Genomic DNA, 17,193 nt, shown 5'->3' with positions numbered 1-17,193 from the left:
CAACACGTTCCTCCAACACAGCTGCGGCACCAGCCCGGATGCCAGGGCACTGCGCCAAACCGGCAGGACTCTTACCAGGTACTGAAGTCGCTGGCGCTCGGTCTCGGGGGTAAATTCTGAAGACATGGGGATGATCTCTCCATTTCTGATGATTATGGCCCTGAAACGGTCAAAAAAAAAATGTATCGTCAGTAGCCAACCTCCTCAGTACCTCAATTCTGTGATAACTCCACGGCTTGGCTCAGAGCACGCGCGACGGGCGCCTGGGTGGCTCAGTCGGTTAAGCGTACGACTCTCGATTTCGGTTCAGGTTGTGATCTCAGGGTTGTGAGAATGAGCCGCATGTTAGGCTCCGCACAGAGTCCGCCTGAGATTCTCCCTCTCCTCCCCACTTGCATGCACTTGTACACTCTCTCTCCCTCTCAATAAATAAATAGAATCTTAAAAAAAAAAAAAAAAAAAAAGAACACATGTGAAATGCCCAAGGGACACATTTTCCTCTAACCTGCATGGCAACGTTCACTGCTACCAACTGTGAATCCCTCACCATATTACAGGTATCTTTACCCGAAGAACATGACATTCTGGTTAGCTTACGTTAACTTTTTCTGCTAGCCAGCTGGAACTGCCCCTAGGTGGTGGGCCAGCACCAACCATCCCACTTGGCACATAATAGATGCTCAGTGGATAAATGGATCAATAGAATGATGGAAATTGAGGCTTACTCTAGACTAGTGCTCTCCAATAGAACTTTCTGTGATAACAGAAATATTTTAATCTGTGTAATCTAATATGGTTAGCCACATGTGGGTAACGAGCATCTAAATTATGGTTCGTGCAGCTGCGAAAAGGGGTCTAAAAGAAAACCAGTGGGAGCTATGAGAAAATGGGAAATTTCAGAGGAGCGGACTGGGAAGAAGATGTAATATTTGTATTGTTTCTTTTACTATGATGGCAAAAATAGGACAAATTAAAAGTTCCTTCTTATAAATCCAGAGTCACTTATAAAATGCAACCCCCCCTCCCAAGAAAGGTGATATCCACCATTCACAAATTGGTGCGTTCATTCAAATGGTCTCTGTCCTAATTCATCAACTAAGACTAACTCCCTGAATGAGGGAGTAGGGGTTTGATAGAGGATGGAGAGACTTGGAGAGCTTGAAAGGAAGGTCGAGGTTAGAGCCTAATCTCAAAGTAGCACGAAGGGCCCTGAGAACCAGGGAATAAGGTCAAAAGTCATTAGGCAATAAATTCCAAAGGCAACCTTCTATTTCAAAATTTTGCTTAGAGCTAGTTTTCACTCTTTTTCTTCCCCTTTTCTACATGGTCCCTGAATTCCAGCTTCCAGGCTCCAACTAGGAAAGTTGGCTATCTGGGAAGGAAGTAAAAGATAATGAGTCAGGGGAGGAAGGTAGAGAGGACAGAAGATAGTGTCAGAGACCACGGAGGAGGGTGTGCGGGGAGGAGCCAACGCTCCTCGCTCCAACGCCATCAGGCCACGGAAGCAAGCTACTCTTATAGGACCTACGTGCGAGGTCAGCAGCCTTGTCCTCTTAGTTTGCTCTTATATTCCAAGTGCTTAGCCTGCCACACAGCAGGAGCCCCATAACTATTTGTTGAATACGAGAACAGTTGAGAGAACTCAGGAGATGTTTTTACCTTGAATTCGAGGCAATAAGACAGAGGCAGCAGACGCTCACGTGCACAAGTAAAGTGGGGTTGACTTCAGAGCCAAGAGGGGCTTCACCTAGAAAGGTACCTGCTCCCTCTGCTATCCTGTTCTCTTCTCTTCCTGACCAGGGTGAGTCCAACCATCACTTCCCACGGCGGGCCTTCCCTCCATAAGTTACTCCCTCCCTGTAGCCTCAACCTCTCTTTCCTACGGCTCTCTGCCCAAAGGCCCACAGTTCAAACCTATGCTCAGAACACTTTCCGTTTACAATCAAACAAAACAGAACAAACACTGATACTCTCCTAATCCAAAACCCACCTGTCAGGGCCTGTTTTCTTTTCTCCCCTACTGAGATAATAATCGACATTTAGGGGCTGTACTTCCTTCCCTTCCTCTGGACCAGCTACTCCTCTCGAGAGTCCGTCAGCCCAGGAGAATGCCTTCTCTTGCCTCCCTGCTTTACCTCCGAGGCCCCTTCTCTGGGGTACCATGGTGTGTATGCCACAGCCTTCCCAATCCTCAGCACGACGGCTGCTCCCATGGCTTCTCTAACTGAGCACATTTTCTGGCCAGAGCCTGAGTCCTTGCCTCTCAATCTCCGTCCAGCACACAATGCCTGGCCTGTGACAGACACAGTGACTGCTGAGGGGTTAATGACTATGTGGATGAAGAGCAAGTGAGCTATACTTGGGTGGGTTGGCAGATGTACCCAGAGCCAAGGCGTCGAAGAAAGCTTTTCCTAGTAACAACATTATTGTCTCTAATTGTCTAACTGTATACAGTCTGGACCTTTAAACATCCATATGCCTTTTCATTGGTTTTACAAAAAGACAATGAACATAAAAAGATGCCATTCTGGCTAGGCTGCCACAAAAAAGTGACTTGAGAGATGAAGGCAAATGAGGCAGAACCCTTGTCCTTGGGGAGCAGGAGGGAGGGAAGACAGCCAAGGGAGCAGCCACCACTACGTTTACTCTGTTTCTTAAATCTCAAATTCACACACAGTGAGGTATCAGCCTTCAATTCCCATACTCACTGCTGGGCTAACTCTAGTTTAATTACTTTCTTTAATAGATCTTTATACCAAATCCATCTATGTGCAGAACATTCTTCATTTCTGTTTGAACTACCAAGTTCTTCCTTTATGAGATACCCATGGATTAAAGATGACAGCATGGTTGGCAGTCAGAGTTTCCAGTCCCTAAATCATGATGTCTCCTCCTATGTGCTTCCTGGCTTCCTTTTGATCTTTCACTCTTTCATCCCTCTGATCTCGGGATCAATGTGTCAGAGTCCTGGGCTCCAATCTGGAGCAGGGCAGTGAGAGGGAATGGGTTTCAAAGGGAATAGCGTGCGTGTGAAGGCTGACAAATCTTGCACTAAACAACCAATAAACTGGAGAACTGCTTTAAAGCTACATTCTGTCATCATAGGATTCTTGGATACTTCATATCTTCTACTTCATTATTTTATGAGCTGTTTTTCCTAAGGAAAACTATTTAAGACAAAACCCAAAGAAAAGCTGTGGCAGCAGTAAGCATCAAGGAGAATGAGGCATCTGCCCTGGCCTTTCTTCTGGACCCTCAGATCTGGATGTATAGATAGGACTATGGTCAGATTTTGGATGACATTCCATTTCCTTACCCAGAGACTGGCCAAAGATTCAGTGAGGAGGTTCCTAGGGTTGGGTAATTTAATCAACTGGCAACCACTTCCTACCTGGTATCTCCTACCATACAGAGGGGTGGTTTCTAAGCATAATCCCCAAAGTTAACACTAGCCTTTCATTCACAGAGACTGAAACTGAAATCTACACGCTTTCATTTCTTGTCCAGCGTAATAGATGGAGCCTTATTTGTGATATGGTGAAGGGTAGACCTAATGTGTTCTTAGGAGTCCACTGCAAGGATGGGAGAAGAAAAGCAAAGCAAAGACATTAACAGTGTTTTAAACGTTCTCCCACCCTCCCCAGACATTAGCGACATGAGAGGATGAAAGCAGTTTATTGCTAATTGGTGAGAATTTTGAGTTCAAGAGAATAATTTCTGGAAAACCTTGCCACTTCTATCCTCTAATGTCACAATTTGGAGTAAAAAAGACCAATTTTTTTTGTTCCCCAAGTTAGTCAAGAGAAAAATAAGGGGTCAAAGAAGATGCTCGTTTCAAATATTCACTTGATTCTACAACTTCTGTTAAGGGGATCACACCAACTCCTGTGCAATCCCACCTCAGAGCAGGCTTGACACTCTCCAAGAGGCATCTGACAAACAAGCAAAGGGAAAAAAATGGGTAAAAGATATGATCAGGCAACTGACAGAAGGGAAAATGCAAATGTTCAATAAACACATGAAGAGACGCTCGATCTCACTAGTCCAGGAAAATGCAAATTAAAGTAAAAATAACATATAACTTTTGCTCATCAGATTGGCAAACGTTTGCTGAAAAAATTAAGGGGTAGTAGTTCTCATAGGGTGAGAGGAAAAAGCCATTCTCATAATTAATGGGAATGTAAACGGTTATACCTTTCAATCTATTATAATGACGCAGTCGATGGGTCAGTTATCCTACTTAAGGGACTATATCTTAAAAAAATAGAAGACTCAGTACGTAGGATATACAGACAAGAATTCATACTTGACATATTTGTTGCAGCAAAGACTGGAAATAGCCTCACTGTCTGTCAAAAGGGGAAATACTGAATGGGTTAGTTTATAATCCAGAAGATATTATTATACAGTCAAAAAAAAAAAAAAAAGAGTTAAGTACATTCTGTGACCTGGAGGGATCCATGATGTACTGTTAAGTGAGAAAAGCAAGTTTCAGAGTAATATGTGGTTTAAGCCCACTTTTGTAAAACAAAAACTACACACAGATACCCCCATATATGAGGACTCTGATCCGAGGCCAAAACCCGGTGTGCTCCTTCAGAAGCCACCCCGGCAGTTACCAGGCAGACCCCCACCAAACTGGGTCCCCAGCCAGTGCACTGCAGTCTCCGCAGAGAGTCTCCCCCTTCCCCACCAGCCACATTTATGAGCAAATCTGCCTTCCCAGCCCCGGCAGCTCCATGGGAATCCTGGCTCCACCACTTTTCTCCATTCTCACTCAGTACTTTTCCACTTAGAATCCTTCCCCGTCTCACCTCCTCCCCGCACTGCACCATCCCCTGGTTTAAAAGACAGAGGCCTTTTGTCCAGAGCTCCTCAGCAGTGAGAAGATTCCCTCCTGTCTGTGTTCCATGCCAACTGACCCTCGCCAGCCCAGGTGCCCTTCAGTGGGGAAAACGGAACCCTGGGGGGCTGGCACTTTTCTTTTTCATTGCCTCTTGCCTGCAGGATCACAGGAAGTGAATAAAGGCTGACTGCTACCGTCTGGCTCATTGCCTTCATTGGACCACCGTGACACCTGGCTGCTTGACTGGATAAAAATACGTTTGATTGAGCAGGGAGAAAGGTACAGAAGTGGGAGAGTTAATTTTTCCTCATATATCTTTTTGTTATTTGACTGCTACCAGGAACGTATGTCCCTTCTGTTTGCCCAGAGTTGGCCAAATATTCACAGAAGACCTAAAGTCCTACTGAGTGCAGATTCATCTCTGTTCCACTACCAGTCTTTGTAAACCCTGTGTGCCCCAAGCACTAGACCACAGACTCTACCCAGTGGCCCAATCACACGTCAGAGGTCATCAGTCAGAGTTCAGGTGTGATGGCAGAGGGATCCCATAGCTGTCAGGAGCCGCTAACTGAGAAACCAGTGGCTGGATTTTGTTATGAAAGTAAGAACTGGTTAAGCCTCAAAATGTCTTTGTTGTAAGACATTTTATTTTATTTTATTTTTTTAAAGATTTTATTTATTTATTTGACAGAGATACAGACAGCCAGCGAGAGAGGGAACACAAGCAGGGGGAGTGGAAGAGGAAGAAGCAGGCTCCCAGCGGAGGAGCCTGATGTGGGGCTCGATCCCAGAACGCCGGGATCACGCCCTGAGCCGAAGGCAGACGCTTAACCGCTGTGCCACCCAGGCGCCCCTGTTGTAAGACATTTTAAAATGTCATTTAAAAATGACACTTGGAGAATCACAGGGCAAATGCAGGAAGACTTTTGTCAGCACTCCCTTTCTGTAACCCTCAGGAAGCCTAGACACGCACGCTCCGCCAGGCACGTGCCCAGGCAGATGGCCTCGCAGCCCCTCCGCCGCCTCAAGGTAAATCCTTTGCCTCAAAACCAAACAAAATCCTCAAGTTCCCAGTCACATGACTTTGCAAATAGATGCCATATAGACATGGTATGAGGACAACTAGTATGTATGTAATTGTCAGCTTCAATAGAAGGCTTTCTCCAAGTGGCACAAAGAGTGGGAAAAATGGATATACACATATAAATTTGTATTTATAAATACAGACTTCATACATGTATACATATATGTACCCCTATGTAAGTACACAAGCATGTACACACACACACCTCTCCAAGTTTAACACGGCACACTCTATAGAGCAGAAATGGAAAAGAAATACAAAATCTCTGGGCTCCTGCACGTAAAAAGCAGGTCATGGTGTCCAGCAGTCCAGTTTCCATGGAGTAAGAGGTATGAAAAGTCTCCCAAGCAAAACAAAAGTGAGGGATCAAGCTCACTCCTAAAGTCAGAATTGAAACTAAGTTGCCTCGTCCTGCCATCCCTGGATTTCTTCTTTTGTCTGAGGCATGGGGACAGCCAGCCACCAAAGAAAGTGCTTTGAGGCTCTTGTTTGAAAGAGTCACAACAACACAGAACTTCATTCCAATCTCTCATTGTTAAGAGGTCAGCCAGCCCGGCAGCATGGAACCCAGCCACGTGTGTCATTAAGTATGCATAAATGTATGACACACGAATATGCAGGAGGAAGGTTCTGCACTATCTGCCCTCTCTGGGTTGTTGTAAGTTCTGACAGTTGACCCAGGGGTGATAATGTGAAACCAGAGCACGAACTAACCAATACTGTGGGGTGATGGCTAACTGCTGAACCCTCTCCCAGCTCCGACAGTCCATGGCATTGGAGGGATGCACGTGCGTGTGCACTACCTGTGGTCCTGAGGACACACGTTATGGCAGAAATGGAACTGGCCTGGGAATCAGAATTTGTAGGTGCCAGCCCCACCTCATGCCCGTCTTTGGCTCTGGGTCTTGGTGTCCTTGCTTAGAAAAAGGGGAGATAGGACCAGATCGTTTCTCAGGCGTCTTTCAAGTCTAAATTTAAACGATTCTGAAAATAAGCCTCAGGTATGTGGGGTAGAGAAATAGGGACAAACTGGTACAGTGACTGCTTTTCTCCTCAGGAGGTGGCAATCACCACAATTTAGATTCTAATAAATATAAACCAATACCGAAGTGCGAGGTTGGGAGATGTCACCCTTAGTGCATCTATTAAATCATAAGGGACAAGGAGCCCATTATCGAGCAAGCCCCCCAATGTAATTTCACTGTTGTCACCAGTCCCCTTGGAACGCAGAGCTGCAAACAAAAGGCATCTTCCACACTGTTAAGAGTATTCATGAGATGCCCTGATTCCATTACACACTTTTTCAGCTGAAAGTGATTCGAAACGCAACATTAAACTGCACATTTCCAGAATGGAGGAGAAAATCTGATACAAGGTGACAAAGAGAAACCATTCGGAAAACCCTTTCTGACAGTGTATATCAATTCCAAAGTACAGGGAGGAGGCATCCATTTTGTCAAAAAGCATCAGACCTTGTGAGTCCTGTTCGGGTGCAGCAGAAGCGTCTGTCTCCTTCAAAGATATTAGAAATGTGTCGACGGAAAAGAAAGCAGGGCAGCTGATGGAACAAGCAGGGGTGACCACCGTCAGAGGACAGCCAGGCTGTCGAGGCTAATTAGAGGTGCCAGAAAATAGCTGAAGGGAAAAAATAATCCCACGAGCCTGGAATTAGTTTGGGTGTGTTTCTAGTCATTCCGTTTTCAGAATGGATACTGAAGAAAAAGTTTGCAAATACGATGATTCATTTAACAGAGCCTCAAGCACACAGTGGAGTTTCCCAGCAAAAATATTCAGAGAAATGGTCAGGAGGAAAAAACCACTGATCTTTAAGTAGCAGCACAAATAAGTGACCATTTGTAGAGCAATAACTGAATCGGATGTTCCTTGGTTTTCTTACAACCAGCCCAGTCTGTATTCCTACCACCCAGAATAATTTCTCAATGTCATAATTCTGCCACTTTCTACAAACATCTTGCTTTACCAGCAACGTTCATGAAACCCAACGCACCAGCACAACATTTCCCAAAGTAAAAGCCTCAGAGTCATTAAAGAAAACTTTTTGACGTCATTATTTCTTTAAAAAAAAAATGACAAGGGGTCCATCTATAAATGAACAGTGGGGTTATTTGTTCTACTTAAAAAAAAACAAAAACCAAAAAACTATACTCCCTGCTCAGCAGGGAGCCTGCTTCTCCCTCTCCCTCTCCAAATCATAAATACATACATACATACATACTATAATCCACACTTCATAAAGTTCATCCAATTAAAAAGTGTGCAATTCAGTGGTTTTTAGTAAATTCACAAGGTTGTCCAACCATCACTACTATATAATTCCAGAACATTTTTATCACTTCAGAAAGAACCCCTCACCCTACCGGTACCCATTAGCAGTCACTCCCCATTCCCCCACCTTCCCTCATTCCTGGCAACCACAGACCTACTTTGTTTCTATGGATTTGCCTATTCTGGATATATCATATAATGAGATCATATAACATACAGCCTTTTCTGGATATATCACATAAATGAGATCATATAACATACAGCCTTTTCTGGATATATCACATAAATGAGATCATATAACATACAGCCTTTTCTGGATATATCATATAATGAGATCATATAACATACAGCCTTTTCTGGATATATCATATAATGAGATCATATTAACATACAGCCTTTTCTGGATATATCATATAATGAGATCATATAACATACAGCCTTTTCTGGATATATCATATAATGAGATCATATAACATACAGCCTTTTCTGGATATATCATATAAATGAGATCATATAACATACAGCCTTTTCTGGATATATCATATAATGAGATCATATAACATACAGCCTTTTCTGGATATATCATATAATGAGATCATATAACATACAGCCTTTTCTGGATATATCATATAATGAGATCATATAACATACAGCCTTTTCTGGATATATCATATAATGAGATCATATAACATACAGCCTTTTCTGGATATATCATATAATGAGATCATATAACATACAGCCTTTTCTGGATATATCATATAAATGAGATCATATAACATACAGCCTTTTCTGGATATATCATATAATGAGATCATATAACATACAGCCTTTTCTGGATATATCATATAATGAGATCATATAACATACAGCCTTTTCTGGATATATCATATAATGAGATCATATAACATACAGCCTTTTCTGGATATATCATATAAATGAGATCATATAACATACAGCCTTTTGTGCCCAGTTTCTTTCATTTAACATAACGTTTACAAGGGTCATCCTTGTTGTAGCACGCAACAGTATTTTATTCCTTTTTATGGCTAAATGAATATTCCACTGTATAGATATACCACCTTTTGTTTACCCATTCATCAGTTGATGGACATTTGGGTTGTTTCCACTCTGGCTATTGTAATTAACACTGCTATGAACGTTCATTTACAAGTTTTTGTGTGATTATGCTTTTAATTCTCTTGGCTATACGCCTAGGAGTGGAACTGCTGAGTCACACGGTAACTCTGTTTAATTTTCTGAGGAACTGCCAATTGGTTTTCCAAAGTGGCTGCACCATTTTCCATTGCCAATGCTGGGTTTTAAAATTTTCTCTTCAAGTACCACAGAGTTCAAACTAAATTTACTTCTGAAAATCCCACAGTCATTTCTCATTTTACACAGTTTTAAAAGCACTTTGCTGGAAAGTTCTGCCTGTATGCTTAGATGTCATTGCACACATGGAACACTTAAAGGTCATTTTCCATTTGCATCAGAGGGTATATATCTGGTTCTTCTCAAGTGAAGGGTCAATACGATAATCCACAGCAATGCACAGCCCCCCAGCACAAATGTATACAAACATTTCTCAAGCCCCAAAACGGGCACATTTTCCTCCCTATATCAAATAGCTAGACTGGGTGATGCAACGGAAGGAATTTATTTTTTTCTCTACTATAGTCATTTTTGGAGTAGGATGGCTCCCCCTTCCTTTTTTAAAAATCAATGATGACTACAACAGCTTAGGGTTCGTGTGCCAAGGCAGGTAGGGCAGGCAGCCTTTACTAATGCTCTGCAATAGTCACACCAAGGTTAGAGTTGTGTCCAATTCTGACCTCTTCACTTTAAAAAGGCAAAGCAATGGAGCAAACGAACAGAATCCGAAGGAGAGAAATAAAAACAAGTCAAGGGGGTGGAAAATAGATGCTTTGAAGGAAATTAAAGCAACTGTGGTATTTCAGCCTGAAGGAAAGAATGAGGAATGATTCGATCACACTCTCCCTTCACACAATTTGAAATGGTTTTATTCATAGAATGGTGGGTGACCAGTTCTTCATGCTCAGAATAAAACAAACAAGAGGAAATTCTATTTAAATCAAATCAGTAAGATTCTATGGTTGGAAACGGGAAAAGAGTTTTCAGATCTTCACAATATGCACTGATCGAAGCCCATGAGTCTCCACCCCCGGAATTCAAAAGGACACGAGGGAGCTGGGTGTACAGTCGGCTGCCAAGAGTCCTGAGGCATCCTTCACTGTTTTTCTTTATGATGCGCTATAAATCAGGAACTACATCTGCTCTGTAAGGGCAGAGTCGGATCCATGAACAATCCATTCTAGACTGTGCAATGCATTGAGAAGGTCTTGCAACCGACACTGGGTAAGCAAACAGGACATCCTTGTTGCCACAGCCCCTGCTCAAAATGAAGCTGCATGACTTCACCTCGAAGGGCAGGTGGGCCTGCTTGTGGCCCGTGGTTAGGACAGAGGCCGGATGCCTTCCCTGTAGGCCTCCCTAGTTCTACCTACTCATAGTTACCCCACGCCAGTTCCTTATACAACAAAGGCTTGGGAAGCTCATCTCTCATTCACTGAACATAACCATCAGTTAGGTTTTGGGAGCCAGTCGAAGTGTGGTGGAAAGTAACCGGGGCTTGGAGTCCAAAGTCTAGTTCAAGCTGTGAACTAGCTATGCTGGGAAAATCAGCTCCTCTGTTACTTGATTTTCCCCATTTGAAAAATGGGTCAATACCACTCTCTCCAGATTAGATGAGTTTATGTGCAAAAGACGTTTAGTAGGGGCACCTGGGTGGCTCGGTCAGTTAGGCGACTGCCTTCGGCTCAGGTCATGATGCCAGGGTCTGGGGATCGAGCCCTGTATCGGGCTCTCTGCTCCTCGGGAAGCCTGTTTCTCCCTCTCCCTCTGCCCCTCCTCCAGCCTGTGCTCTCTCTCTCGCTCACTCACTCTGTCTCTCAAATAAATGAATAAAAAGTTTAAAAAAAAAAAGACATTTAGTATAGTTTGGTGTTTTTTTTTGCTTTTTGTTAAGTATAGTTTATTAATGATGCTGATTGAATCATTAAAGGAAATTCACATATCCCGAGCCAAACGTTTTAGTTACTTGGAACTGTGTTATTTTGTACAGTAACTGCCCACACTTGTGACCCTAAGGAACTGTATAAATGAAAAAATAAATTGTACTTAGGTGGCCTCACGTAGGCTTTAATGATAAAATGGCATGCTGATTTCCCATTGTCATTTTCATGTGTTCAGATACCTCCAGAATTCCAGAGAAAACAAGGGAGATAGATAGGGTAGTACTGGAACTTTCCTGCTTCTCTTGATCACTAGCTTTAAAACCCCACCCTGTTCATTCATATTAATGCCATAATCTCAACATTTTTCTAAGCATATCTGTAATTTAAGATTTTATCTTGACAAAGATATGTAAAAGGTTCTCATGCCAAGTTCCCTTTCCTTACAAGAATCCTGCTTAACCCACAATTTACCTAAGGCTATTGGAATTGTCCAAATGAAAAATGAGAGTCTGGACTACGTCTATGGGAATAGATAGAAGTCTCAGAGATAAAATACATTAAAATTTTTTATTCTATCTGTATTTATCATATGTATATAATTTTTAAATATATCCTCCCGGGTAAAGGAAATGAAATGTCCGGGAATCCACTGAAGATCCCAACTTTGTCCCTGGAGGAGGATGATGTCATTAATGGCAGGGACACAGGAAAGAAGTCAATCTGGTGAAGAGGATACTGCATTTTGACTTTGCCTGTTGAATTCAGGGCATGTGCCTGATGCCCAGGTGGAGGGACTAGTAAGTACACAGCTGGAAATGTGGGTGGGCTGCTCAAGGATGAGGTCAGCCTTAGAAAAACAGACTTGGGAATAGTTATGTTTACATGGTCGTTGAAACTATGGAATTGAAACAAGTGCTCCAGGAAACGTAGATAGAAAAGGTGGGTGTAAACATTAAGTGAGAACACAGAAAGATGGCTCCATTCCCTCATTTACCTGGTGAACTCTTCACAGAATAAGTCAATGAACTGAAGTTGGCCTCCACAGTGTTCTCCGTGGAATGCTCTTAAGAGTGATAGTAGGCAACCACCAAAAAAATTCATGCTGAGGAGAGTCTGAAAAACACCTTCCTTTAAGAACACTGTTGCCCCTCAACAGCTTCCCTGATGGCTCTCATTGCACAGACGGGAAATCTCTTTGACATTTACAGGTGAAGAAACCTATTTTGGACTTTTATGTTTTTGCCATTTTGCAAATACTCAGACCAATAGTATGGAGTTAAGATCCCATTACTTCTGATGGGAAGGCCAAGGGTGGACAGTACCACCAACCTATCAGAAGTGTTCATAGAGCTGAAGCCCAGAATAGATTTATATTCACGGAACACGGTGAAGACAACGGAACTGGCCTGCCTTAGTTATATTTGAAAAATGGAGGCAATTGAGAAAGAGACTAATTGGCTGCTTGAGAGTAAAGGTGTGATGCTGACAGATGACAAAGCAGAAGCAGTACTATTTTATTGCTCTTTTACCTGTCAGATTGAGAAGGGGAAAATAGCCTTGAGAAAAACAAAAAACAAGCAAACAAACAAAAAATAAATAAAGCCCAAGATAGATGAAACCATTTCAGAAGAGAACTCTGCCACAATAAATGGGATCAAGTCCTCTGGCTTCAACAGATTACATCTTGGGGCCCTAAAGTCCTCAAAACTGAGGCTGTCATAGTTCTGTCAGGGATCTGGGAGGAAGTACAGTGAAGAAATGTGCCCAAGGATTGGAGATGAGCAACTCAGGTCGATTTTCAACGAGACGACATTCACTCAACAGAGGAGGGTGGCTTGGTATCACTCACTCTGGAGTAAGATTCTAGAGCAGACCCATAAAGAAACGGCTCAGGAAGGGCTAATAACAGAAAGCCCAGATCACTGGTGGTCTGCGTGGGCCCTCTAAGAGAGTAAAGCATGTCATTCCCAATACTCCCCCATCGCTTTTTTGGTCCAAGTGAAAGAAACGCTGCAGGCAGAGTATCGATTGGGACTTCAGAAACCAACACAACCTTTCATAATCTTTTGGTGGACAACGAAGAATAGAAACTAGTGTAAGTAAAAATAAGCAAATTAAAAATGGTTGAAATGTCCACAAAATTTAAAGAGTTTCAGTCCATTAGACAGTGTCTGTGGTACAGTTCTGTGGTCGGGAAGGTCAGGGTGGGCTTAAGGATGCTCTCTTTATGGGGGGGGCGGGTAGTGAGCAGCTCTAGAGTGCATGGGTCTGCTCTGTTCTGAGTGGTGTCATGTGTGAACAGGGAAACATCACATGAACCGGGCCAGGGCCAGGGCCAGAGACCTGGATGATGAGGGGCTCACACCAGCTCTCTGGGCAATGTGTGAAGGAAGCCAGGGATGTTTATTCTGAATAAGATTTGTGGAGGATTACAATAGGTGCCTTCTAACGCCTGAAGGAGCACAAGTGGAAGACTAAGTCATCACACCTGGGTGGAAGGAATATGCCTTTCTTTTCTTAATCTTAATTATTTTTATTTTTAAAAACTACAAGTAACATACACTGCTCATGTAATAGAAAGTTTTGTTTTGTTTTTTGCTTTTACAGAAGTTTCACGAGGCAAACATGCAAAGACATATACCAAATAAATGTCTGAAGGAGAAGGTTATCATAACAAAGAAGACGTCCAGGCCAGGAAGTGCAGAGATTCTGCTGAGCTGGCTACACTAAAGAGTATCTCCGGAGAAACAGAAGGAAAAAGTAGGGGAGATGAGAGGAGGGTGGGTAGTTGAATTTCAGAGAAGCTGACTGACAGAGCTAGGGAAGAGATGATGACACGTGAAAAGCTAAAAACCTGTGGAACAGTCTCTTCCAGGAACAGCAGCAACGAGAGGGAGAGACCAACAAGGACTTCTAACCATGAGCCAGTTGGATCTAGTTAAGCTAACTGGAGAGGTGGCTGGAATATCAGTAAAGATTTAACCAAAGCCAACGAGTATCTCTAAGGGGTCAAAGAAGAAAAATCTCCTCTTCCAGAGTTTACAAGGAACATGGGATGCTGTGACTGGTCCAGCTGGAAAATGAGGTCAGGGAGAGGATGGGTGATCAGAAAAAGCAACCCCAGTAGGAAGGCCTAAGAGAAAGACTGATGGCCAAATGGGGGCTATTGGGCACTGTCTGGTTCCTTTACGTACGTCCACAACTGAGTCATTCCAACCATGTGAGGTGCCTCAGCAAAAAGGCCTCTTATCCCTGCTCTCCCTCACACTCTGATAAGGTTCAGTTATCAGCCTGAATTCTCTGAGTATGGATGGGAGGGTAAAGGAAAAGAGAACATCACCAACAAAATAAGGAGCATGATTTTCAATAGATAAACCACTTTCCATTTTCCTTGGCCCAAAGTAGAAACTTAGCCGCTTCGCATCTGTGAAAGAGTAGGCATGTCATTCCCATTTTTGACACAAGAATGTACAGGAAAGGGGGTGTGTCGATGGCTCAGTCGGTTACACGTCTGCCTTTGGCTCAGGTCATGATCTCAGGGTCCTGGGATCGAGCCCCACATCAGGATCCTTGCTCAGTGAGGAGCCTGCTTCTCCCTCTCCTTCTGCCTGCTACTCCTCCTGCTTGTGCTCTCTCTCTCTCTGTCAAATAAATAAAATCTTAAAAAAAATGTACAGGAAATATTTATACTATGGGCTAGTACATTTGAAAAAATATAAATCTTCAAGTGAATAAAAAAATCTTTAGCCCTATACAAACTAGTTACTTAGAGTTTAACTTTCCCCCTCAAACTATGAGAGAAAAATATACCAGTTCACTCTCCTAGATCTCACAGGAATGAAGAAGGAAAAAAACAAAACAAAGGAAGAGGTAAATTCACTGGAAGAAAAACACACTGGAGTAAATCCACCAGAAATGTGTCATCATAGATACACTGTTTTCAAGTGTTCTTCTTGGGGCAAGGTTCAAGCTGTAAGCTTGTTCTTATAGTAACCCTGTTAGAGAGGCATTTCCTACAACAACACCCCTCTACAAAAACACTCAGGAGAAACACAATCCATCAAATCCCATGTTTCCGTGTCCCAGTTTCTATGGACCTATTCAGATTTCCATGTCAAATGTTTGGCATCGGTCAGCAAGTCCCACGTGCCACAGAACAAGAGGCTCTTAGAGCACAATCACCCCCGTCCCATTGGCTGGTCCCATTCACAACCACCTCTCAAAGGAGAAACCCAGATGGAAGCTTTCCACAAGCAAACCTTTATAGCCTCAGCCTGGTGCAATTTAAGAGTGAGGTTCAGAAGCAATTAGAGAGAGCATTAATAGAGCCATTTGTTATAATTCGAAACATGAGTTTGCTGTTCAAAAGGCTAACCGTAGTGCTTGAAGCTAAGTGCTTAAAACTGCCCTGGAATCCTAAAGTAATATATCCTAACTACAGTCACATTCCTTCAATCTCAGATGAAAAAGCTCACACCTTCTCATGTCTGGCTGGGATCACTTAGAGTCACTCGTCGTAGCCGTGGGAACCCTTTCATGAGAATCAACATCTTCATTTGGTTTCCACATGAATAACTGTTGGAAGCTACAAAGTCTTTGAAGAGCATCTATTTTTGCCTTGAGGTCTGGTGGCGTCAGAGTTCACATGAACCTCACAGATGAAAACTATCTGAGTGTGATTTCATCTGTGCCTACAGCCCTCTCACCAAGGGGAGGTCCGTGCACGTGTGGGGTTTCTCTGTCTCTACGGCTTATGTGTTTATTTGTCGTTAAAATTGTTTTCACCAGTTTCCGAGGAGTAAGGAATTTAAAGATGATCTACGAGGCCCGTTCATCGGGGAATGAATGTGGGAGAACTCACTGGGACAGTTAACCCAAACTGCAGCTCCTTGGCCGCGTCGATGCTTATGCTACTCAGCAGTGGGACATAAGCTTTGCCAAAGCTCGAAACGTCTTCTCTTTCCGCGAACACAACTGCCATCTTTGTTCCCTCGCTGGCTACACTTCACGGCTACCTTTAAACGGTGGAGAGAAGAAAAGGGTATCTGACGCAAGAGGGCTTTAACTATCGGGCAGCTAAGTGTTTCTCTCTCCCAAAAAGGTTGTGTGGCCGGGCCGCTTCCCAGAATGATTCAAAACGTTACCTGTCTTATAAAAAGGTGGTACAATGGCCACGTGACCTGGAGTAGTTCTGGGGGGTGAGCAGCGGGTCTCAGATGGGAGATCAGGCTGTAAGCACACGCCGGGCGGACCCTGCCCTACAGAAGCCGTCGGCACGGCTGCACGAGGAACACGTGAGCGCCTGCCAGGAGCCGCGCCGCATCCGCCGACAGTAAGCGCTCCCGCGCGGGACCACACCTCAGACCACCTGCTTGGGAGCGCGGACTGCTCTTCGGCTGTGAGTCTAATCGTTCACTACTTGACAAAGCAGGTGAAAAGTACGGCATAAATTGCTACAACCTCTCGCGAGTCCCCAGCTCACTGCTTCCTCGGCTGCTCTCTCAGGGGATAATTAGAGAGAACACTTGTCAAATACAGAAAGTTGAAATCACTAATGTGATGCTAAAACTTATTGCAGATCATTAAACATTTACTAGAGGGTGCATAATGCAGAGATGCGGGAAAAGACATTTCTTCACAGAAATTTTTGAGCTTAGAAATCCTATTAGTTTGATCGCTTCATTTTAGGGATGAAGAGAACAAGATCTGGGGAGGTTAGGGGTTTGGCAAGACTGAAACCCATCTTACCTTTCACCTCAGGGCTCCTTCTTCTATATGCCATGCTCCCCCCTCCTCGTGGCGGACCAGTACGTCCCACCTAAACTCCTGGTTGTTTTTGAACATTCAGGGACACTCACTGATGCATTCTGCTACCCTCCAAGACTGGCCAGGATTCTTCTCCATCCTGAATTCCTGCCTTCATCCAGCAACTACCCTTTTTT

At 43.5% G+C, this 17,193-nt stretch overlaps 1 protein-coding gene across 1 annotated transcript in view; it reads right to left on the bottom strand.

The window, feature by feature from the left end:
* PPM1H (protein phosphatase, Mg2+/Mn2+ dependent 1H) overlaps positions 1-17,193 on the bottom strand; it is a 240,073-nt gene that overhangs the window by 80,700 nt on the left and 142,180 nt on the right. The window contains exon 5 of the mRNA XM_026500121.4: positions 76-160. Coding sequence (XP_026355906.1) covers positions 76-160 — 85 coding nt within the window. The remainder of the gene's footprint in view (positions 1-75; positions 161-17,193) is intronic.

Source organism: Ursus arctos, unplaced genomic scaffold (assembly GCF_023065955.2).
Source record: "Ursus arctos isolate Adak ecotype North America unplaced genomic scaffold, UrsArc2.0 scaffold_21, whole genome shotgun sequence".
In the NCBI taxonomy this organism is placed as follows: domain Eukaryota; kingdom Metazoa; phylum Chordata; class Mammalia; order Carnivora; family Ursidae; genus Ursus; species Ursus arctos.
Note: the sequence above shows the minus strand (reverse complement) of the source record. Positions and strands in the feature narration are given on the sequence as shown.